The sequence below is a fragment of the Leishmania infantum genome, chromosome 28 (genome assembly GCF_000002875.2).
Source record: "Leishmania infantum JPCM5 genome chromosome 28".
NCBI classification, from domain to species: Eukaryota; Euglenozoa; class Kinetoplastea; order Trypanosomatida; family Trypanosomatidae; genus Leishmania; species Leishmania infantum.
Window position 1 is genome coordinate 1,012,140 of NC_009412.2, and position 23,462 is coordinate 1,035,601.

General features: G+C 62.2%; 6 protein-coding genes across 6 annotated transcripts; all 6 read left to right on the plus strand.

The window, feature by feature from the left end:
- Positions 1 to 40: 40 nt before the first annotated feature.
- On the plus strand, positions 41 to 721 carry LINJ_28_2770 (conserved hypothetical protein; the record flags this gene model as incomplete). The annotated part of the gene is made up of 1 exon (XM_001470265.1): positions 41 to 721. One exon carries the CDS (start codon positions 41 to 43, stop codon positions 719 to 721), a length of 681 nt encoding a protein of 226 aa, XP_001470302.1.
- Positions 722 to 1,727: 1,006 nt separating this feature from the next.
- Positions 1,728 to 4,808, plus strand: LINJ_28_2780 (putative splicing factor 3B subunit 1; the record flags this gene model as incomplete). The annotated part of the gene is made up of 1 exon (XM_001470266.1): positions 1,728 to 4,808. One exon carries the CDS (start codon positions 1,728 to 1,730, stop codon positions 4,806 to 4,808), a length of 3,081 nt encoding a protein of 1,026 aa, XP_001470303.1.
- Positions 4,809 to 6,428: 1,620 nt separating this feature from the next.
- On the plus strand, positions 6,429 to 9,089 carry LINJ_28_2790 (putative leucine-rich repeat protein; the record flags this gene model as incomplete). Its single annotated transcript, XM_001470267.1, has 1 exon — positions 6,429 to 9,089. The coding sequence occupies one exon, from the start codon at positions 6,429 to 6,431 to the stop codon at positions 9,087 to 9,089; it is 2,661 nt and encodes an 886-aa protein (XP_001470304.1).
- A 1,122-nt stretch (positions 9,090 to 10,211) lies between these two features.
- On the plus strand, positions 10,212 to 11,465 carry LINJ_28_2800 (conserved hypothetical protein; the record flags this gene model as incomplete). The annotated part of the gene is made up of 1 exon (XM_001470268.1): positions 10,212 to 11,465. The coding sequence occupies one exon, from the start codon at positions 10,212 to 10,214 to the stop codon at positions 11,463 to 11,465; it is 1,254 nt and encodes a 417-aa protein (XP_001470305.1).
- A 1,325-nt stretch (positions 11,466 to 12,790) lies between these two features.
- Positions 12,791 to 18,055, plus strand: LINJ_28_2810 (conserved hypothetical protein; the record flags this gene model as incomplete). Its single annotated transcript, XM_001470269.1, has 1 exon — positions 12,791 to 18,055. The coding sequence occupies one exon, from the start codon at positions 12,791 to 12,793 to the stop codon at positions 18,053 to 18,055; it is 5,265 nt and encodes a 1,754-aa protein (XP_001470306.1).
- A 1,101-nt stretch (positions 18,056 to 19,156) lies between these two features.
- Positions 19,157 to 21,754, plus strand: LINJ_28_2820 (putative coatomer gamma subunit; the record flags this gene model as incomplete). Its single annotated transcript, XM_001470270.1, has 1 exon — positions 19,157 to 21,754. The coding sequence occupies one exon, from the start codon at positions 19,157 to 19,159 to the stop codon at positions 21,752 to 21,754; it is 2,598 nt and encodes an 865-aa protein (XP_001470307.1).
- Between the last annotated feature and the right edge of the window lie 1,708 nt (positions 21,755 to 23,462).

The window sequence follows — 23,462 nt, forward strand, 5'->3', positions numbered from 1 at the left end:
GAGCGCTTCTGCTGGGCGTGTTCTGTGTCTTACCGAGGCCATGCACGACGATCAGCTGCGCTTCTTTCGCCGCTACACCCGCGTCTTCCCAGCCACGGCGTACGCGCGCCACACGCCGCGAGTCGGCTGTTCCGTGGCGACGGATGCACGATCCACCACTTGCACCTCCCTGTCGAGCGCCGCGAGTCGGACGAGTTGTGTGAAGATACTGGCGCTGTTGTGCTCCAAGGAGTCGTCGCAAGCCACCACCGCAGACACGACGCCCGAGAAGTGCTCGGCATTGCCGACGTCGGCACAGTCACTCGCGGTGTCGCACAAGCGCACACGTGGGGGGTGTGTCGATAGCAGAGACGCATCTGCTCTGGAGCAGACCTCTACCGCCTCGCCGGAGCCGCCGCGTGGAGCCGAAGTGAAGCGGGTGAGGTCGGATACCGACGGCGTATCTGCGCCTGCGGAGTCGAGCGGCTCACCGACGACGGCCGCATCGAGCGCTGCTATCAAGCAAGAGGCGGAGACACGCACCACCGTTACCAATGCTGCGGAAGGAAACGCCGCCGCAGCTGCTTCCTGTGACACGACAGAGCCGACGCCGACCGCGTCGCTCTACGTACGCGTGCAGTACGACAAGGCGGTCATCACAACGCTGCCTATCGAAGTGATGCGAGTGCAGCATCCGCAGGTGCTCATCGACTATCTGCTCTCGATGTCCGTTTGGGCCTAGCTGTACGTACGTGGGTGTCGGGGAGGGGGCGGAGGAAGAGTACGTGACGTTTCCTGCCCTCACCGGGGTGAGGTGCGCGAGGGGAGAAGAACATTCTGAGGCCATGTACCTCACCGAACACGCATGCCGGAGTGGGGTGGCTGGCACGTGCGCGAGAAACCTATGCATATGTGTGTGACCGCAGCGAAGCGGCCTGCTTTTCGGTGACCACCAACGTAGAAGTGTGCTGCGCCGTATCGACTGCCGACGGCAAACACATGCCAAGGGAAAGAATGTGGAGATCGACAACGGGTGAGGGCATTCAGGGGACGGCGTGCTGCACGCGCGTGCACCTTCCACCGCCGCTGCTTCCTTTGTTCTGCGAACGCTCTTGCATGACGCACCGCATCGTGCATGGCCCGACCAACACGCGGCCCTCTTCTCTTCTGATGAGCCGCGACTACTATTGTCGCATACCTCTCTCTCTCTCTCGCTCCTTCTCTCCCCCTCTCTTTCTTGTGCATGCACACTGCACACGCGGCGTGGTGGTGTTGTGCGGCGCACTTCACATGTGCCACCGCCACCACTGCCCCTCCCCCTTCCCTCACATATGCACGTACGCTGCGGTTCATGCAGCTGTTGTACGAGCACACACGCACGCATAGAAGAGTACACGCTCACCCCCTCCCCACTCTTCCAACAATATTCCGGGCGCCCCACTATGGCAGATGCAGCGGGAGGAGAGCCGCAGGCTCTCAAGAAGCACCGCTGGGAGGACCCGACGGGCTTTGGCGGCGGCGACAGTGGTGGCGCGATGCCCACGTCGACGCGCTGGAGCTCGGCCACACCGCGGCAGTATGGCGCCGACACCCCGCGCCGCACACCGGTCCTGTCCAGTGAGACGTCCTCCTGGCGCGGCATGGCGACGCCAAACGCGACGCCGTACATGACGGACTTCATTCCGACACCGACCTTCGGCGCCAGCGGCATGGGCGGCAGCACGCCTTCCACGTTCGGCACTCCTCGCATGGGCAGCAGCGGCGTCACAGCTGGCGGCGGCACGCCCCTCTTCGCCAGCGGCAGTACCCCGCGCATGGGCGGGGTCACCCCTATGTTCACCGGCGCGACCCCGGCCGCCGGGGCAACCTTCGGCGCCACCCCGAACTACCAGTACGAGGGCGGGACACCGCTGCAGTCGCACTTCGCCTCCTCCGTCGAGACGCAGTCCATCACGACGGCGGCCATCGAAGCCAAGGCGAAGGCGTTGGAGAAGGAGTGGAACCGCAAGAACAAGCGGCTCACAAGCGAGTACCTGGACAGCATCTTGCCCAGAGAGTTCTTCACGGTGGCGGCGGTGCCAGCTGACTACAACCCGCTGCCGCCGGAGGAACCGAACTTCTACGAAATCGCCGTGCGCACCATGGACGTGTTTTCGATGCAGGCCGGCGCAGCGGCGGCAGTGACGGCCGGCCTGGACGCGAACGGGCAGCCCATCAAGTACGACATCCCGGAGGACATGGGTGACGGCATGCCCACCATGAAGGTCGAGGACGCCGCCGTGTTCGTCGAGCTGCTCAAGTACCACAAGGCAGAGAAGATCCCTGATGAGCATCTGCCTTCCTACCTCCTTATGAAGAACCTCTTCAAGATCAAGAACGGCGACACGATGCAGCGTCGCGCCGGCACGCGCTACCTCCTCGACAAGGCAACGATCTTTGGCAGCCACTTTATCTTCCAGCGCCTCAGCTACATCTGGAGCTCGGATATCCTCAACATTGAGGAGAAGCACCACTTCATCGACTTCATCAAGTCGCTGCTGCAGCAGATGGGCAAAGGCGCTCGGCAGTTCACCAAGGAGGTGATTCACCTGGTGGAGCCGCTGCTTACGGCGCACGAGCGCATTCTGCGGGACGATGGCAAGCAGGTGCTCACCTTGCTGACACGGGTTGTGGGGTTTCAGGCGGTGTTTGCGGTGATTCGCGAGGACTTTGGCCACGCCGAGAGCATTGTGCGTCGTCACACGGCTCGTGTCATGGCAGTGGTCGGGTATGCGGCCGGCACCGAGGAAGTGACGGCGGCGCTGCGTGACATGTCCTACGCCCCGTCGGCGCTTGCTCGCCAGACGGTCGTGCGCTCGATGGCGGAGCTGGCGAAGATGGTGGGGCACGCGTTGATAGCGGCGCTGCCGGAGATGGTGGCAATGCTGGAGCGTCTGCTGCGCGACGAGAAGCGCGTGCAGCGGGATGCGGCCCTGGCGGTGGCGGCGATTGCCGAGGCGACGGCGCCGGACGGCATTGAGGAGCTGGCACCGCTGGTCGACGTCATCTGCGAGGAGTGCATGAAGGGGATCGGCAGCATGGCGTCGCCCTTCATCCAAGCCTTCGGTGCCTTGGTTCCGCTTATGTCCCCCTACGACGCGCAGGCTCGCACGGCGGCGATGATGCCCAATCTCGTCAACCAGTTCAGCACACCGGAGGACGAGTTCCGCCGCGTTCTCATATCTGTCGTGCGCAAGTGCGTGTTGGCGGAGGGCGTGACGCCGCAGTTCATTCGGCAGACAATCCTAGAGCCGTTCTTTGAGGGCTTCTGGCGTGTGCGTCGCCTTGCCGCGGAGCGCCAAACATCAGGAAGTCTTGTAGCGACGACGGTGGAGATTGCGAAGAAGCTGGGAAGCGTTGATGTGCTCGTGAAGTTATCACCAGACATGAAGGACGAGAGCGAGGAGTACCAGCGCATGGTGCTGACGGCCATCAAGAAGGTCGTGGACGCCACCGGCATGGATGCGGCCCCCGACACGCTCGTCACCTTCGTCCTCGACGGCGCCATAGCCGCCGTGCGCCAGGATGAGCTCGGCACGAGCAAGTTGGTCATGAATGTGCTTGCGACTATCTGCAACGCACTGGCGGCGCGGTTGCGGCCGTACCTGAAGCAGGTGTTCGACCTCATCAAGCGGCGCCGCGAGAATCGCGAGGCTTCGATGCGAGCGCAGACGGCCGACCTCGTCTCGCGCATTGCTCACACCGTCATGCTGGCGGACGGCGCCGTGTTCCTGCAGGACCTGGGGCTGAGCCTGTACGAGCGGCTCGAGGACCCGGATGCGCGGGCGCTGAGCGCGAACTTGCGCGCGGTACGCTCCATCTTAGGCGAGCTGGGCTCCCGCCGCTTCAAGCCCTCGGTGCGCGAGCTTCTGAAGCGGCTCACCTTCGTCATCAAGAGCCGCAACAGCCACGTGCAGAACGGCGCCATTGCCCTGATCGAGGACATTGCGACCAACTACGACACGGATGTCGACGCGATTCACCTGCACCAGCTGGCGACCCGTGGACTCTTCGAGCTGCTCGACTCCCCGCAGCGGGCGACGCGACACGCGTGCGCGCGCACCTTTGGCGTCATCGCCAAGAAAATTCGCCCCTTCGCCATCATCCTCGAGCTGGTCGACAACTTTCGCCAAGACAAGCGGCAGATTCGCATCTGCACGGCCGTGGCCCTGAGCGCCATCGCGAAGGAGTGCGGCCCCTTCACCATCATTCCCTACCTCCTGAACGAGTACAAGATCAGCGAGGGGAAGCAGGTGGCGGTCATTGTGCAGCACTCGGTGCTCAAGGCGATCCGGTATATTTTCGAGGCCATCGGTTCGATCGGCAAGGAGTACGTCTATCCAATGATCCCGCTGCTGGAGCGCGCCTTGACGGAGACGAACATACAGATGCGACGCATGGCCGTGGAGGCCTGCCGCGCCATTCTGCTCTCCGTGGCCGGCAACGACGGCTTTGAGGACATCGCGCTGCACCTGCTGAATTTTGTCCACCCGAACATTGTGGAGCTGCTGGCTAAGAATGAGGTCAAGATCGGCGAGGAGCGCCTCAAGATGGTGACGGCCGTCGTGAGCTACTACGAGGCGGCGCGGGTGGTGATCGAGCCGGGGAAGCTGCTGCAGTACCTCTTGCAGGGCCTGTTCCACCCAGCGCGCAAGGTGCGCGACATCTACCGGCGAACTTACAACCTGATCTACGTCGGCAGCCCAGAGCGCCTCGTCCCGTACTACCCACGCATTGAGAACGACGCCTCACATACGTACGTGCGCCATGAGCTGGAAGTGCTTCTCTAACAAACTGCAGCCCCCCACCCCCTCCACACACACACACACACACACACACACACACGCACGCACGCAAACCCAGCGCAAGCGAGCAAGAGAGGCGGGACGTGCATACTTAAGCTCTTCGGCACAGTTGTTGACGAGTGCGTGCGTGCGAGGGGGAGGAGGCTACGCATGAGGCTGCAGTTCAGAGCCTCGAGGGCGGCTGTGCCGTGCGGGAGAGGGTATGAGTGTGTGGCCATCTTTTCTCTGCGGGTAACAGAATGCTGTCTGGCGTGCGCACGCGCGAGCACGTATGGCATACGCGCTGGCACCGCTAACTCGAATGGCAGAAATGCAGCAGAATAAAAGCAGGCGAGGGTAGGCGTCGACGCACGCGTGTGCACATGCATACGTGCCACCTGGCAGCGTGTCGAAGTGCCTTGTCGTGGGGGAGGGGCTGTCGAGGCCCGCTACTTGAAACACGTGCACAGGTGTACGACCGGACTTCACGGACAGGCGCACCGAATGGTGCAAGGCTGCGCGGAGGCGGACGGCCGGTGTGGAAATGAGAAGCATTCCACTAGCGCTGCGCTTTGAATGTGCGGGGGGGGTCGGGCAGGCAGCGAGACGCGGGTGCTGCGCCGATGAGTGATGCTCCTCGCCGCCCGTATGTATTCGCGCGTGTGGGTGTGCGTTCCTCGTGCGACGAAGCCTTTCTGTCGTTGTGTGTGTTGACGAGTACTCGCCGCCATCAAGCCGCACTTCTCCACAGTGTCGTTCCTTGCCCTCCTCCCTCTCCGTCTCTAACCCAACCCGGCGCAACCAATCACACATATCCAATGCACGGGGGGCTGCGAGAGAAACGCCGAGCACGTCCAATCGCGCACCCACCCACACACCGTCACAGATTCGTGAGCAAGGCAAACTACAGAGCAAACGCAGACCAGTCCAAGAGCCGTTGGCACGACAGTGTAACACACACACACACACACACACACACACACACACAGAAAGACAGAGGAGCGGCCGCTGGGTTGTTTTCCCACTACTGTAAACTCTGTTTGTCTTTGTGAGTCTTGTGTGTCACAGACGGCTTGACGCACCCGCTCACCAATCTGCCTGCCTGCTTCTCACTTCCACGACAGTGCGCACACGCACTCCGTCTCCACCCAACTGCTTTGTGTGTCTCTCCTTCTTGCTTTCTGTTTTTGTCCCCCCCTCCTCCCCTGGTGAAGAGTCGCACGCGTTGACCTGTTCCGCTCTCCTCCTCCGACTCGCAACGGACGGCTGCAGCGCAATTTATTCGCCTTCACTCTTAACTCCTTTGTTTTGCCTCCCCCCTCACCGACCCCTTATATATACAGAGAGAGAGAGCACGCGTGAGAACCTCGCCTATATCCGTCAAGACGAGGGCGGCGCAGGGCCACGAGTGGACATTGCCGCACCGTTTTCTGTCCTTCTCTTTCTCCATGTAGCGGTGTGTGCGCCGATCCCCGCCCTGAGTCTCTGTCTCGTTCTTCTGCTGGCAGATAACAAGGAAAGAAGAAAGCTGAAGGAGAGTGCTGCACACGGCACTGCAGCTCTCTCCAGATCTTCTCTCTCTATATTTCGGTTGTCACTGCCGTCACCGTCGCCATCGCTGTCGCCATGCTCACCCCGATCCATGGCGTGATGGACTTGTCCTTTGCCCCTGGCAAGGATCAAGAGCTGTCCGACCTGCCGTTTGAGAGATCGATGTTGCAGGAGCTGGCGCCAGAGGAGGTGCGTGAGTTGAACGTGACGCATGCGCAGATGCTCAGCCTCACCTCTACCCCTGGCGCCCTTATCAACGATGTGCTGCGGTATGTCACGGTGCTACGCGCGGCGCACAACCATGTTAGCAGCCTTCACGGCATCGAGGCATTTGGCTCGCTTGAGGTGCTGGACCTCAGCCACAACTGCCTCCGGGTCGTGGATGCACATGGGGCATCGCTGCTCAGAACGCTGAAGCAGCTGCGCACGGTGGATTTTTCGTATAACAACATGAACCTGCTCGATCTGAACGTCTCTGCCGGGGCGCCGTCCTCGCGGCTCTCCGGGCTAAGCGCCGGTGCGACGCCTGCGTTTTCCACGAGCGGCCCCAGTGGTGGCAGCGGGCGCCTGTCCTTCTCCGTTGCCGACCCATCCGACGGTTTGCTCTCTCTGACTGATATAAACCTATCGCACAACGCGTTTATAGACCTGCCAGACCTGCGCAGTGCGCCGCACCTGCAGGTGCTGAACATGGGCCACAACAAGCTGGACGCCCTCGCCGAGCTCGACACTCGCCTGCCGCTTCTCTCACTGCACTCACTCGCGCTGCACTCGAATCAGCTACGGACCGCTACGGTGCTGCTGCCCTTGTGCGCCCTGGCGGCCACGCTCAAGCACACACAGGTCTTTCGCAACCCATTCACGCTTGCGCAAAGCCGTCCCAAGACAACCATTAGAAACACCACCAACAGCAGACGCGCCAACCTGCCGGAGGGTGCGCTGGATGAGTCGATGTGGTGGCGCCCCTTCCTGCTGTGGCTCTGCCCGCTGCTCGTCACTGTTGACCAGGCGGAGTTTACGGCGAGTGAGCGGCGAGTGGCGGCCATCATGCTGTTCCGAGAGAACGGCTCTCTCTCCAAGTCGCGTATGGAGTACATGAACCCGCAGCGGAAGGACGACCTGGAGGCGTACCTGCGGCGCAACAGCGAGCTCGCCACTCCCCCGCACGATGCTATGGCCATCATAGACAACATCGAGCGACAGGAGGAGAGCCTGCAGGAGTACTCGGGCGTCGCGTGGGACGGTGACGCTGAGGGGGCCGGACAGATGGTGGTGCCCACCTACCGCATGAACCCCTCCGGGATTCGCGGGGAGGCAGCAGCGCCCCGTTCCGCCAACGGCACCCTGAGTACATCACCGAACACGTACCCTGATCCTGCACCACTAGAGGTTGTCGGGTCAACCCTTCCAGGGGCGACGCCGATGGCGCAGTTCTCGCGCGGCGCCGGTGGGGCGGCGAGCCGATCCTCGTCTGGCGCTCGTGTCGTGGTGGTTGCCCCGGAAGCACTGTTCACCGTGAGCCCTAGCTCCAGCGGCGTGCTAAACACAAACCGCAACCGCCAGCGCGTCCGCCCCGCCTCCATGACGAGCTTCGTCCGGGCGCTGCAGAGGAAGCTGCGGTCAATAGAGGAGGTGGTGGCGGTGCTGTGGCACGCTGACCTGTCGCGACGCACCAGGGCCGCCATTGTCATTCAACGCGTCATGCGCGGCGCGTTGGCGCGCATGCACCTATCCGAGGAGGATGCGGAGAGCTGTCGCTTCATTCGATACCAGCTGCAACAGGCGACTGCCGCCTCGGCTGCGCAGGCGGCGCACGTCGCCAGCGGAGCCGCAGCACAGGCGAGTGGCAGTGGCGCTGGCGGCAATGACAGTGGTAGTGCGGCAACGAGGGGCGTGAGCCAGCGTCACCCGTCGTTAGAGCCGGTAGCGGACACCGGCTCAAACATGCAGGAGGTTCTCGTCTCCATGCGTAGCCTGCAGGAGGTGATGAGCAACATGTGGGCCGATCTTGAGGAGTATCGCGCGATGGCGGACCGTGAGCAGCGGCGCGCTGCTGTGCTCATTCAGCGATACTACCGCGGCTACCGTGCACGCTGTGAGTACGGGCGGGCTTTAAAGCATCACCGCTCACTGGCGCCACCTCCGTCGTCGTGCGCCGCCGCATGCCGGTGCGCTTCGGAAACCGCCTGCCTGCGGAAGGAGGTGAGTGAGCTGCGCAGCGAGGTGAGGGAGCTTCGTGCGCTTCTTCAGCAGACGACGCGCCAGCAGCGACTGGCCGCATACGACGACCCGGAGCGCGCAATGGACGAAATCATTCGCAAACACGAGCAGCGCAGCAACGCCGATATACTCGCTGAGCCGACGTACTGCCCGCGCTCAAACGGCAGCAGCCAATCTCCCAGCGACATGCCCAGCCTCATCGAGCGAGCAGTTGGCGGCAGCGCGTCAGCGGAGAAGGCGGCGGACGACATCGACCAGGATCCATGCCAGCCGATGACGGACGATGGCGACGACGACGGCACCGCGAGGACGCTGGAAACAAACGACGGCCAACTTTCGGGAAGCGCAGCGCTGTCACATAGGGGGCCGGTGACCATGTCACAATCCCCCGAGCTGACCTCTCCGCTTGACAGCATGTCTTCGAGACAACGTGCATCAATGCAGACGACGCGCATCACGAAGTTACGGCCGAACTCGGGGAGCATAGTAAACGCTAGGCAGATTGGCAAGGAGTAGGTGAGGCCGGATGGATATCGCAGTCCCCGTCTCCACAAGGAGCGAAAGGAAAGAGCCAGTGCGTTTGGCCGCATCATCATCGCGGCTCGAAAAGCGGGTGGAGACGGACGCAGCGAAGCGACAGTGCCCCATCCCCTCTCTCTCTTTCTCTTTGGCCGTGCGCCACAGATTTGCTGCAGCTCGTGTTGGCCGTGCTCGAGACGGCGGGCGGCGGGGGCGCGGTGAATTGAAGGGAAAGCACGGGGCGCACGTCTCTGTGTGTCTGACGGATGTGTGCACCATCTCTTAGGCTTCTTTTGCTTTTAAGATTTCAGTTCTGTTGATCGGCCACGTGTAGGCGTGCCATCAGGAAGCGGGTCGGAACGTTCGAGGTGCATCATCTACACACACACACACACACACACATACACAACGAACGAGCTCTTCACGGCGGCGCCTTTAAGCGTTCTCATCTTTCTCATCTGGGCGATATGCGAGGCGAATACACGCACACCAACAGAAACCCACCGCTGCTTCTACGGGCAACATGGCAGTTTGGCTTACGTCTGCATGCGCGACGTCAACAGGCAGCGGCAGTCGTACATCTTTCCGGGCGGTGCGTGACGCAGCTCACATGATGATGGCTGGTCGTCGATTGACGCCTACGTCCAGCTGCTTTGCTGCGCCCCTTTTCCCTCTGTCTTGAATCGCGCATCACCAAGCGAGCCCAAGATGTTTTGCCCCGCCTTTTCTCGTTCGTTTCTCTCTGTCTTGTGCCTTGATGACCCCTCCCCCTCACTGGCCCGCGCGCACATATATATGCGTGTCTGTGTGTGCATCATACTTGACTTAACGCGGCATCTGCGGCGCGCTTTCCTGCAGTGGACCGTCTCTTCCCGTTTCTTCACGTTGGTGCGCTCACTTGCGCGCCCTCTCACGCGCGCGCCTTCCATCGTCTTTCTCCGTGCTGCTGGTGGAGTTGCACCCAAGCGCACCGAGGGAGGCACGCGACTGCACACGCACAGGCGCCTTCTGTTCTGCGCCCTTTCCTCACGACACCTGCAACGAGGATTGCTCATCAGCTAACCGCGCACACACGTAAACAAATACGCGCAAGAGGACCGCCTGCGAGGCACTGCATTCATGGTCGCCACGCTTTCCCACGCGCCACCACCAGTGGTGGCGAACTTCTACCAGAACAGCTTCAAACAGCTCAGCATGGTGCAGCAGAAGCAAGTAGGGCTGCTTGTGGGGGTGGCCGTTGCAGACGCGGCAGCGCGCCCGCTGAACGGCTACAGCAAGGAGCAAGTGGAGGCGTATCTGCGGAACAAGTGCGAGGAGACCGGTGGGACAGCCTTGACGCCAACGGCCGTGGCAGAGACAGAGATCAGCTTGTTGGCGTTTGCACGCGCGCCACCGCGGGAGATCAAGACGCGCAGCAGTCCTGCGCACGGCAGCGAAGATAGGTCTTCAGCCGCGTCTTCATCGCTGTTGGAATCTTCGTATGCCCCCCTCCTCGCCCACTCCTTCACATATCAGCTCTACTTTGAGATGTTGCGCGCAATGAGCAGCGCGCGCGGCGAGTTCGCGGTAGACTACGTGCAGGAGCGCCTTGTCCGCTCCGCTGCAGCAGTGGATGAGCAGCAGACGTTCGCTGCCGAGCATGCGTCGCTCTTGCACACCCTCTGCACCCTGCTGCCCACCCCTGCTATCTACCCTTATGCCAGTGATGCAGCGCTGCGAAGCTATCTTGATCCGTTCACTGCGTTCCTCACAGAGTCTCCGATGCCCCTGCAAGTGGCCGATGCTGACGGTGGCCAGGGCGACGGCGTGTCGCCTGCTGAGGTTGCTGCCGCCGAGCAGGCGGCGGTACAGGACTACACCTTCTCTGTACTCGGCGTCGTGCTTCGACAGCTGCAAAGTAACCCTGATGCCACGCGCAACGCAGCGTTCATGGCAGTGCCTGGAACGGCTGCGGTATTCCCGCTAGATGTGCAGCCTTTCGTGCCGTGCAAGGCGGACACGTCTGCGGAGCCTCGCGCGCGACTCTGCACAGTGCCGCGGCACCTAGCCACTCGCGCCACCTCGATGAGCTCGTCAGCCATGACCGGCTTTCGGTGGCTGCCGCAGCGGTCCACAGCGACGGACGCCGCCACGGTGCGTGAGGGGCTCAGCATCGCACAAGCTCCCGTTACGTTTGCACAGGGAGTCGCGCAGGCGATCCGGCTCGGCGGTCCAACGTGCCAGCGAGCTATGCTGGTTGGCGCGCTGCTGGGGGCGAAGCTTGGGGTGCGGCACATTCCGATGGAATGGCTGAGCGCCACGGCCGACCACAAGCCCGTGTCCACGATGGCGCTGGAGGTGGCGCAGTGGAGTTGGAACCCCCCACCTCACTAATGCGTCGATACGCCGCCCCTGGGAGGCGGCGGACGCTGCGCGCAGAGCCGCATTCAAGGTGCAGTGTGCACGTATGGTAGGTGCCTTCTCGCTGTTGCGCACCCCTATCGGTGCGCGCATGCAGTGCAGAGGAGAGGAGTCGTTGAGTTGATCTTCACAGAGGCCGCGGCGCAGGTGACTTACCGCCTCTCTACATGAGGAGAGAGGCGTATGCACCCGCGCGTGGCTGCTTTGGTGTGCGTGCATCTGTGCACGTGGAGAGGTGAGGGGGGGGCATCGGCGTAAGGGGGCAGGGATGGGCGTCACGGGACACAGCGAGGCGGCCGCGCGCAAGTGGCAGCTGCGACGGAGCCTGCCCGCCCACTCTCCCCCGTGGGGGTGGAGTCGGGCTCCTTCTTTCTGCCTTAGGCCCCCCTCCCCCCTGACACGCCGTTGAATGAGTACACGTAAAACTGAAACACCCTGTCCACGGAGCAGGTTCTCGTCAGGCGCACGCGCGTTCCGCATGTGTACGCAGCGACAGAGGAGAGGAGCTGTCGTGCTGAAGAAAGCGTGAGCGAGACGCCGCTGCACACTGCCCTGTGCGCTGTGATGAGCGCAACTGACGTGCAGCGTCGCTACTTTTCTTTCTCCCTCTTTCACACGTTGTGGCGCGTTTGAGCTGCAGCCGTTCATGCGTACCTGCGTCGATGCGCGACCGCGCCCCTCTCCTTCATGGAGAGGATCCACATGCCCAGTACTGCCCATACGACTGCTATGCATGCCCCTCACCCTAACCAGTCGATTTCTCACTCTCTCCGTCTACATCTTCACACGCTACACGGTGGTGTGCCGCCGTGGCCGTGGTCGCCGCTTGCGCAGCAAAACGGGAGCAGGCAGCGCAGAGGAAGAAGAGGAAGTAGAGAGTGGAAGCACACTCAACCACACCCACACACACCCACACACGAGCGCGCACAAGGACAAGGTCGCTCGCTCTCTCCGTGTGTGTGTGCTTCAGCTCTAACCCACCTCGTACCTGGCACAACAGAGCTCTCGTTGCTTCTCTTCCCATGTGTCATCATCGCGTGCTGCAGTAAAGTACAGGTTTCATCAGCCGAGTACCGCCGCAAAAAGAAAACTAGCAGCAGGGCGCGTCAACACATCTGCGCAGACGGCGTAGGCGCAGTGAGCCGAGGCCATACCGCGCGTGCGTGTCGTTGCTTGCGTTCCTGTTCCCTGCCAGCGGCCCGCCTTCATCATCTCCGCCCTTCCCTTTCTCTCTCTCGGTGCACAGGTATTCGCCCCGTGTGTGTGTGTGTGTCCGCCCTACTGCCTACCCGCCGCGAATGTTCACTGAGACACAGCCGAAGGAGGTTGTGCTGCGGGACGTGCGCCACGCGCCGGCGTCCTCGGAGAAGGTCGCCGGCATTGGATGTGTTGCTGCAGCAGCGGTGCGCCAAGTTGAATCGAGCGGATTGAAGAAGGGTAGGCGCGGCGGCGGAGCCCTTCCACCGATACACGCAAAGGCAGCGTCGACGAGCGAGACGGCCGCTGCACCACACTTGCGGAAACAGCGACCGCTGTCTGGCCGCCAAGAGCCGCAGCAGGGGCCCGAATCGGATGGGCAGACCTTCCCTGTGGCGGTTCTGGCGATAGGCGACCTGCCTGGCCGGCGCCCCTCTGCCGCTTTCAGCGTCACCGCCACTTCGAGGAGAGACGATGAACTTCGCTCCTCTCGCAGTCCAGCGCCTCGGCGGCCCCCGTCTACAGGTCGCTCCCCAGCGCGCCACCGCAGCATGCAAGCTTCGCCACCTCGGCAGGCACGTCAGCACAGCGCCAGCGTGAGCGACGCGAACGCCATCTCTGCGCGGGCAGGCAGCATTGGCAGGATGGAGGGACGACATCTCAGCGGTCAGGCCCCGCGACGGACGGGGCTCAAGTCATTGAAGCTGCGGGTGGAGAGCGAAGAGGCGGCCGTCGGCCAGCTGATGCAGGCTGGAAACATCGGCGGAGCGCTGATGCGGCTGAGCTGCACGCTGCAGAGCGTGCAGGACTATCATGCAGCGTCGAATACTCGGAGCAGCCGACGCGGCGCTGTCGGCAGCACTGCGTCGGCGCACACCTCCGAGGCTGCACCACAACTGGGTGGCACCGGCGCCGCGTGGGCGGCTACGACAGCCCAGCGACTTGCTGAGGTCTACACCACCATTGCAAACAATGCTGGCGTGCAGTGCAACACAGCAGCCGAGCCGATCCACGTGCAGGAGGCTTACTTCCAAGCCGCAATGCGCTACGTGGTGAAGAGCTCCACAGAGGACCTGTTCTCTGAGTGGACGGCGGAGGGCGCCGCCGCGACGAGCGAGAAACCGTTGCCCCATCCCCCGCCGCAGCAGCGACCCCGCCGCTACCCGGTAAGGTCGGCAGCGCGGCCTCCAGCGCGCGAGCTCCCATCGTGTTTCCCGTCAAGCCGTCCGGGCAAGAGCAAGGATGGCGACCAGCAGCAGCCGCAGCAACCCGCGATCGTCCGTCGCCTGCTCCGCTGCGCTGTTCGCACTAATGCTGCTGTGTGCCTCGGCGACAGTGCCACGCCGGGGGGACAGGCCCGCATTATCTATGAACTACTGAAAGCGCTGGCGGAGTCAGTGGGCGTGTGGAGCATGGCGTTGCTGTACAACTTGGCGGTGGCATTTCTTCGGGTCGGCAGCTATGACGAAGCCGCAGAGGCGATTGCGCGGTTCATGGAGGTGAGCTGGCACTACCTTGAGTGGGCTGAGCACTTGCAGGGCACTGACGACGGCGGCAGCGTTGCTAGCGTTGCCGCGGCTGTGCACACGCACGCGGCGCTACAGCTAATCCGCGGGCACCACTTCATCGCTGCAATGGCGGCCTGGTGTGAGCCGCACGGCCCTATGGAGGTGTACCACTGCGAACTTGCCAGCGCCTGTGCAGAGCACTATCTGAGCCGTTCCGATAGGGCTCAGTGGAGGTGCCAGCGCCGTCTCGCCGCAGCTCAGGCGAGGGCCACTACGGGCGTCGGCACCACAGAGACACACACGATGACCGCTGCGGATGGACTTCCATCGCCGCTGATGCTGCCGTATGTGACACAGGACCTGATTCTCTCTTGCCCCTCATCCACAACGGCAGCGGTGACGGGTGATGTCGGGCCCATCACTGTCACGATGCACCTGCTCGTTGAGGCACTCGTTACCTCTTCTTCGCTCAGCGCGTCGCTGCCGGCGGAGGTGAGAGCGTACGTGCGGGAGGTGCAAAAGGGTGGATCCATGCGGTACTGGGCACGCATGGCTCTGCGCGCCGGTGCGTCGCCGCCGTTCTTGTCAGCGGCAGTAGCCGCCTCAACTGCCACACCGGTGCCGCCGGTCCTGACGGCGCTTCTGAGCCACGGCGAAGAGGGCGAGTGTGTGTGGGCACGGCAGTCCTGGCTGCAATCGCTGGCTCGCAGGGGCGTTGAGAACGACGCCTCTAACCCATTATGGCGACTGACGTCCGCCGCAATAACGGCATTGGCAAGTCGCGCCTCGGCTGTTGCTTCGTCATCATGTCGTGACGTCGCTCCTGGCAAGGAGGCGGATGCCTCCACCTCCCTCATCACAACAGCCCCACCGACGCCGCATCATGAGCACGGCGTTTCATTGGGTGCGACAAGTCCTTGCAAGCTGAGCAAGCCGGCACCGCTTTTCGTCACGACGCTCCCCAAGAGCGCCTACAACCGGTACCGCAAGCTCCGCGAGGGCATTGTCGCTCAGCTGGAGAATGCAGAGCAGACGGAGCAGCGGGAGGCTGGTGTGTTCGAGGCAGCGGGACCACTTTCCGTGGATGGTGACGATGAAGGCGCGGTGCGCGCCGAAAGCGCCAACTCTCGCTCCACGGCCACTTCAAAGATCTTGCCGGCAGATGCAGCGGCTGCGCAGTCACGCAGGCTACTCATGACGGCTCTCTTCGTCGGCGCATCGAGCACCGTCACCTCTCCGGCGGCGTCGTTGTCGCGTGAGGGCCAAGGCGGCGATGCTACCGGTGCCTTTGGCCTCCTGGAGGAAGAGGCGACAGAGCACCACGACGCGAGGGGCGTCGTCACCGCTATCGTGCTCGATCCTACGCTGCTGGCTGTACCTGTCCGACCTTCGGAGCTGCTGCGGCAGCTCGACTTGGAAACGGAGGCACGCTACTCTCGTCTCCTTGCGGACCCCCTCGCAGACTTGCAGCGGGTCTCCTCAACGCGCGTGCAGGCATGGTGGCGGATGCAGCTCGCACGGGAGGCGCTGCGCCGGCGTGCGGCGGACGTCGAGATGTGTCTTCGCCGCGACGCCGCGGCCGCCCTGATTCAGACAGGTTATCGGCACTGGAAGGAACGCACGCCTGCCAAGGCGGAGCTGCATCGCCTGCGCGCTCATCGAGAGCGAGTGCGCTGCGTCACCATTCTCCAAGCCTTCGTGCAGCAACGCGCCAGTGTGGAGGTGTGGGGGCGCGTCTGCTTGGTGTGGTACCAGGCCCTCGTAGTGCAGCGGGAGATCGAGAGGCGGCGCGCGGCTGCTACCATCACTCTCCAGAGCTGGTGGCAGATGCACATGGCCCGCAGGCAGCTGCGCCACTCGGTGGCGGCCGCCATTCGCCTTCAGTGCTTGTGGCGCTGCAAACTGGCACGGCGTGAGCTGCGCACGCGCCGCGTGCACCGCCGCCTCATGCAGGAGCAGTGGCGAAGGGAGCGAGTGCCGCAGATTATTTTTGTGCAGCGTTGGTGGCGCGCCTGTTGCGCTCGCTGGGCAGTAGGCGACCTGCTCTGCCAGAGGCAGCATGCCGTGGAGGAGTACCTGACGGCGCAGGAGTCCGAATACGAGGCAGTCATGCGCACGAAGCTTCGAAGTGTGGATAACGTTGAGGCGGCCATGCGCTGCGTGTTGGCAGTGCTGGCAGGCTCACGAGACCGCCGCCAACTCGCTCAGTTCGCTATGCACGCACGAGTGCGGCAGCGTGCGGTGCACAGGTTTGTGCTCCTGTGGCGCGGCCGAGAAGAGTTGCAGCAGCTGCGCCGCGACCGGGCTGCAGGGCTGGCTCTGCAGAGGCGACGGGAGGAGGTCGCGGTGGCGACGGTGGCCCTGCAGTCGTGGGTGCGCTCGTGGCTACCGCACCGCCGTGCAACACGGGTGCGCGCTAACAGGGCCTACTTGCAGGCGCACGCGTTCATGATTTGGGATGCGTTTCGCCACTACCGTGCGCGACAAGCCCTGGTGAACGGACGAACGGAGCGCCGCATGCTTGGCGTGGCTCGCCGTCTTGCGGATGCGCGAAATGACGCCGCAACGCGCATTCAATCCACGTGGCGCATGCACCGCACGCAGCAGGAGCTGTTCGACCTCTTCCAGTTTATGCTCCGGGACCGACACAAGTATGCGACAGCGGTGCAGTGCCGCTGGAGAGGGCACTATGCGCGAGCGGTGCTTGCCCCTCAGCGAAAGGCGCGCGCCACGGAGCGCGAGGCCTGCTTGCAGCATCGCGCAGTCCTTCATTGCGCCGCCACCCGGGTGCAGTCTCTCTACCGCATGTACCGCGTTCGAATCCAGCTGCTGCGGCTTGGCGTGCTGCTGCGGCCAACTTCAATGCACCGCATCGCTGCCGCTCGCCGCATCCAGACGTGCTGGCGCGCCTGCGCTGCCCACCGGCGCGTATTGCGGCTTCGCCTGCAGCGCAGCTACTCGCTCAAGCTGGCGCAATCGCAGGAGGCGCTGCACGCCTACGCTACGCTCATCCAAGGCGTTGTTCGATCGTACCTCGTGCGCTGTGGCCGAGTGCCTCAACCTAAGCCGGCACCCGAGGCGCTCGCGCCTGTTGCGACGGTCACCAAACTGCTCATTCCGCCGCCTCCTTCCATCCATGGCGCTTGTGCGGCTGCTGCGTCTCGCCCGACCCCACTCCACAGAGTTCCCTCCACCGAACATAATATCGAGACTGCGCCGGTGTCGCCGTTGCTCACGAGGGCGCCAGTTACCGTCGAGCAGACCGTCGCCACGTTCATCTACAGCAGCAACGGCGCCTCTGCAGTGGTGCGCATCCATCAATGCGACTTTGATGGCAGATCCTCTGTCCACTCGCTCGTCTCCGCCGACCCCCTCAGTTTGCGCACCACGTCTATGACGAAGAGTCGCTGCAACTCAGCCTCCCTCTCCCGCCTTACCAGCACCCCGGATAAGCCGCTTAACTTGCTGCAGAGCGTCAGCACCGACGTCGTCGGGTCGCTGCGCAGCACACGGCTCCCGCCCTCCTGCCCACACGAAAGGGCGGCGGTAGACTCACATCAGGTAGTAGGGTTATCGTGCGAGACGGAACACTTGTCCGCCTCGACGAAGGACTCCGTCGCCCAAACCTCCGCCTATTTGGCCGATGCAAAGGCGGACCCGCAGACCACGACGGGGCTTTCCTCGGCACAGAGCAGTATCGTCTGTTCCTTGCTCTGCCACCACACTCTGCATGAGGTTGAGGCCGCGGTGCGCATTCAAGCTTTATGGCGCGGCTACCATGTGCGTTGCACCATCGAGTTCTACTACGAAGAGTACTCCGAAGAGATCGAAGAGGAGGAGACTAAGGAGGACAGCTAGTCCACCAGCACTGTGTTGCTGAGCGACAGCAGAGAGCGGACGGAACGTCGTTCGTGATCACTGATGCACACAGGCGTCTTCCCCTCCCCCAGTGACCTTCTCGTCTTTCTCTCTTTCGTGCGTGTGTGTCCCGGTCTGCGGGTCGATATGTATGTGTGTATGTGTATCTCTCTGCCAGCATGGCGTCTTTGAGCACGTGTTCGCCTTGTTCCTTGATGGCTGTCGTGCCTGGAATCTCGATGTAGACTAGCAGGGTTGAGGGGCGGAGTTGTGTGGCGCCGCCAAGGGCGGCAACTCTGCCCCTCTGCTCCATCTCCCTCTCTCTTTCTCATGTCCTCCACGGCGCCTGCACCCCCTTGTACACCTTTTTTGTTAGCTCCTCCATGTCTGTATCCTAGTGAGGTGCCGCCGCCACGTGTGTGGTGGCATGTGCTGTTCCCCCTCTCTCTGGATGAGCACATACGCGCACGTGCATACACGCGTGCATACATACAGACATGTACACTCCCTGTTCTTGCCCCCCTCCTCCGCGCCACTCTCGAGTTCTTTTCTGTTTAAGTTCTACTCGGATGGGATGCGCGCATCTCCTACGCGTTGATTTTCAGCCGAAGCGGCACTGCCGCTAATGAGGAGAGGGAGAGGGGTGACGTTTCAAGGCCTCTGCTATGCCTGCGGGTGCTCCTGGGTGCTCCTGCTTTCGCCCGTGCAGGCCTTCATCGTGCACGCCTTGGGCGTGGGGCACACGCCGCTTAGCGCTATCCCCTCGGCACGTACGACGGATCGGCGCAGAGGCGCAAGCACGCGTGTGCACTCGTTCAGTTGCAGCCTACCGCCCCAGTCACACCACCGCACACGGTGATTTCGTATTTGATTCTTCACCACCACCACGACTACCATCACTGCTGCTGCTGCACCTTCGTCCTTCCCCCTCGACACGCACATGCATACAATGAAGAACGCGAACTGCCCACGGCAGTTTGATGGAGAACAGCACACACACCACACACACACACACAGACACACACGCACACTTTCACGGACGCGTCTTGACTCATTCCTTCGCGACTATACCTACTACTCATTCGAACTGCTGCGAAAACAATGGTGGACGCAGTCTCTCGCTACGACGATGACGAGGAGGACGACGCTCTGCCCTTCGAGGGCCTCGACAAGGCGTCGGCGCTGCAGGAGTGCCGCGTCTTCAACAAGATCCCGCTGGACGAGGAGGGGTCCATCCGGGCCATGACGCAGGTGCTGTACCTCTTGTCTATTGGCGTGCGGCTGACCGAGGCCGAGGCGACGGACATCTTCTTTATGTCCACGAAACTCATGCAGTCGAACTACGCCAAGCTGCGGCGTCTGCAGTATATCCTGATGAAGGAACTCAGCCCCCTTGTGGAGCAGAGCTTCATCGCGTCGAACGCGCTCATGACGGATATTAAAAAGAAGGGCGACTCTGACAAGAGCAGCGCCATCCGCGCGCTATACGCCATCATGGACAGCAGCATGTACAACTCCATGGATCGCACCATCGTGGAGTGCATGACGTCGCGCAACCCAAGCGTGGTGACAGCGGCACTAGTGACGGGCATCCACATGTCCAACACCCTGCCGGAGATGCCGCGCAAGTGGGCGACGCAGTTGAACGAGGTGATGCGCGAGCGCTCCAAGGCGCAGTACCCGGCCGTCGCGCTGCTGCACAAGATACGCAACAACGACCGACTCTCCGTGGATCGGCTCATTGAGGATGCACAGGCCGGCCGCGTCCGCTCATCGCTCGCCGTCTGCCTCGTCATCAAGATGTGCACGGAGCTGATGCAGGACGACTTCACCAGCTCCCTTGAAATTTACAAGTTTGTCACCTCGATGCTGCACCGCAGCGACATGATCGCCTTTGAAGCCGCCAAGTCGATTGCCTCCTTGCGCAACGTGTCCGACAAGGAGCTGACGCCGGTTGTGACGATGCTCCAGCTGTACCTGAGCTCGCAGAATCAGGTGCTCCGATTTGCCGCCGTATACTTGATCGGCCGCATCTCGACCACCCACCCGGCCGCCGTCGCGCCGATCAACGCGGAGATCGAGGCGCTCGCGCTGGATCCGAACCGCGTCATCGCCACGCTTGCCATCACGTCCTTGCTGAAGACGGGGACGGAGAGTACCATTGGGCGAATGCTGACCCAGCTGTCCTCGGGCAGCTACATGAGTGAGCTCGGTGACCAGTTGAAGCTGACGATCGTGGACGCCATGCGTGTGCTGAACGCGAAGTTCCCGAGCAAGTATGAGACTCTCCTAGCCTTCCTCTTCCGCGCCCTCAGCGATGAGGGCAGCAGCGCGCTGAAGCAAAGCGTGGTGGACGCGATGCTCGACATCTCCAAGTCCAACCCCAGCTCCAAGGAGGCTGTGCTCACACACCTGGCCGAGTTCATCGACGACTGCGAGTTCTCGCAGATCACGAAGCGGGTCTTGATGCACCTCGGCGAGGGTGTCCCGCACTGCTCCAACCCGCGCCACTTCGTGCGCTACGTGTACAACCACGCGACGCTGGAGAAGCCTGAAGTCCGCGCTGTCGCCGTGACGACACTGGCGAAGATCGCGGCGAGCGTGCCATCTCTGCGCCGTTCCATCGTGGCGCTTCTGAAGCGCTCCTGCAGCGACGGCGACGACGAGGTCCGCGACCGCGCCGTGCTGTACACGAAGCTGTTTCTGCAGAATGACGATACGCTTGTACGCACGTACGTGGAAAGTGTCGCGGCGGCAGTGCAGCATCAACGGCACGCGCTGCGTGAAGCGAACAAGAAGACGTCGGCGGACGGCGTTCTTGGCGGCTCCACTTCGGCGGATACCATGGCGGCCATCGCAGCCGCACCAAACCACATGGATGCCTCCGGAATGCCGGCTCCAATGCCGGCCATCCTTCAGGGTCGTGATGCCTTGCACCACGTCAAGCAGCTTCGGGAACTGGGGGAGCCGGCGAGGAGCACGGAGCCGGTTCTCATTACGGAGGCTGACAACGAGTACGTTGTGTCTGTCATGAAGCATGTGTACCCGGAGCACGTGGTTTTGCAGTTCAAGGTGAAGAACATGATGGACAACATGCTGTTCAAGAACGTGGTTGTGGTCACAAACACAGAGGAGCTGGAGGCGGAGCCGCTCTATGCCATTCCCATCGAGAGCATCCGCCCAGGGGAGACCCAGTACGGGTACGTGGTGCTGCAGTATGCACCGGGCAAGTTTCCGAGCGGCACGGTGGAGCCGATGTTCCGCTTCGCCATGGCCGAGAGCGAGGACGAGGACGCCGGAGATCATGACGAGTACCCGATGGAGGGCTTTGACGTGGACGTGAGCGATTTTGTGACGCCGATAGACTTGGGCGACGGCATGGAGGACAAGTGGGCAGAGCAGGAGGGCAATGAGACGGCTGGCACTTTTGCGCTGCACTCGATGAAGAACCTGACGGAGGCAGCGCAGCAGCTGGCTGACTTCTTTGGGATGTACATCGAGGGCGGCGTGCCTGAGAAGATCACCACAACATCGCACGTGCTTAAGATGTCTGGTGTGCTGGCGGACGAGGACCGCACATTGGTGCTAGTACAGGCGAAGGTGTTCATTGCAACTGACAACCGCGTAGCACTGCACCTGGCACTGCGCGGCGGGTCGGCAGATATTCGCGAGTACTTGGCGAACGTTCTCCTGGGGTAAGTTTGATCGTGGATGAAGAGGGAGTGGGGCAGATCATGTGCGCTCACTCGTCCCCACGCCTTGCTGCACTCCCCCTTCCTCTTTCTCTGTTTTTTTGTTTTGCCATTAACCCCACTTCAGTTCTTCCGCGATGTGCATCACCACACCCTCCACGACTCAGTTCTTTCTCTCGTTCTCTGCGTGTGCGCCTGTGGGCTGTTGCCAGCGGACGCGTCTCCTCCTTCTGTAGCCCTCCCTTTCTCCCTCTTTCTCGTGTCGTTGCCTTTCCTCCTCTCGCCGTTTTCTGTCCATTTATTCTTTGATGCTGGCGTGCGCTTGCTTTTCTTCTGGTCTGTTTTTCGCTCCTTCGCATGGCCGATGTTGTCCCTGGTGATGTCGCGCGGTGCTCCCTCTTCGCCTCCCTCACCCACATCCTTTGTGCAGCCGTTGTGGTCACCACATCCGTGATAGCGTTGGTTCTCCTGCCTGACAAATAACCCTACCATGCGGCATGCGCCCCATTTCCACCCCCACTTCTGCTTTCTGTTTCGCATACCGCCCCCCCCCCGTCCACACGTGGGTGTGTCTGCGGCCACATAGTCTTTGCTGAGACCCCGCTCTCGACCACCCACGAAAAAAGAACGGGGGTGCTCCAGCGGGGGTGAGGAGTGGTAGGTGGCGGTGCCGGTGAGACCCAACGGCATTATCAGGAGGGTAGGAGAGGATGGGTCTGATGCTGTGGTCTGAGTTGGACGTGGCACAGCTCTGCCGATGAATACTAGCGAGAGGAGGGGAGAGAGGGCTGTGGAGGGAGGGGAGGGGGAGGAGGTGTCCCCATCCCCTCCCCCTTTCTGCGCTGTCTGTTTCTCTTGTGCGCCTGGCCATATTTTTGTCTGAGTTTCCCCTCTCGCCGTATCTCGTCTCGCGCGTCAGACTCCTCCCTCGGCGCGTGCATGCCCTTCCGTTGTTGTTTTTTTTTTTGGTTCGACTACCTGAAGTGGGAAATAGGGAGGTAGAGAGTGCAGCGGTGCCTTCCGTCGCCGGCATCCTTTCTCTCTCTTGCTGCTCGAGTATGCCCGAGTGTGCACGCGCGTGCGTGCTTAGGCGGCGGTTGTGGTTATATCTATGCCAGGGTGCGCTGGTGCTGCGAGCGCGTGTGAGTGTGTGTGCGTGTGTTGAACCTGGTGCTGCGCATGAGGTGTATGCTCGTGCCCTTTCGTTTTTTGTTTTCGTCGGGAGGAAGAGAGGGGACCAAGTGCGGACTGCGCATGCTCTCGCAGGATGATGATGCCGGTGTCTGGCTGTCTCGGAACAACCCCCCTCCGAAAAAAAAGCAGAAGAACAGTCGACACACACGAAAGGAAACCGATCATAGTGTTACGATTGAAAGGGTGGGTGGGTGGGGAAACGGACAGGAGGAGTGGGGCGGTTTACAGCACCGTCGTGAATGGCGGCGATGAGGTGTTTGGATGCATGTAAGTGGGCTCATGCGAGATGCGCACACGCAGGTGCGTTTGATCACGACACTCACCCTTTCAGCGCCAATTGCGAGAGATGCGTAAAGGACGCACACACATGCGCGAGCACTGCCACTCCGCCTTCTCGTGTTGCAGCTTACAAGAAGCCTTGGCCTCGCCGTCTACCTCGTGGCCACAAACCCTTTCTTCTCCCATGCGCGAATCTCCGTCTCCACGCCATACCACTCTGCGATAGAGATCAACTCCGCCAC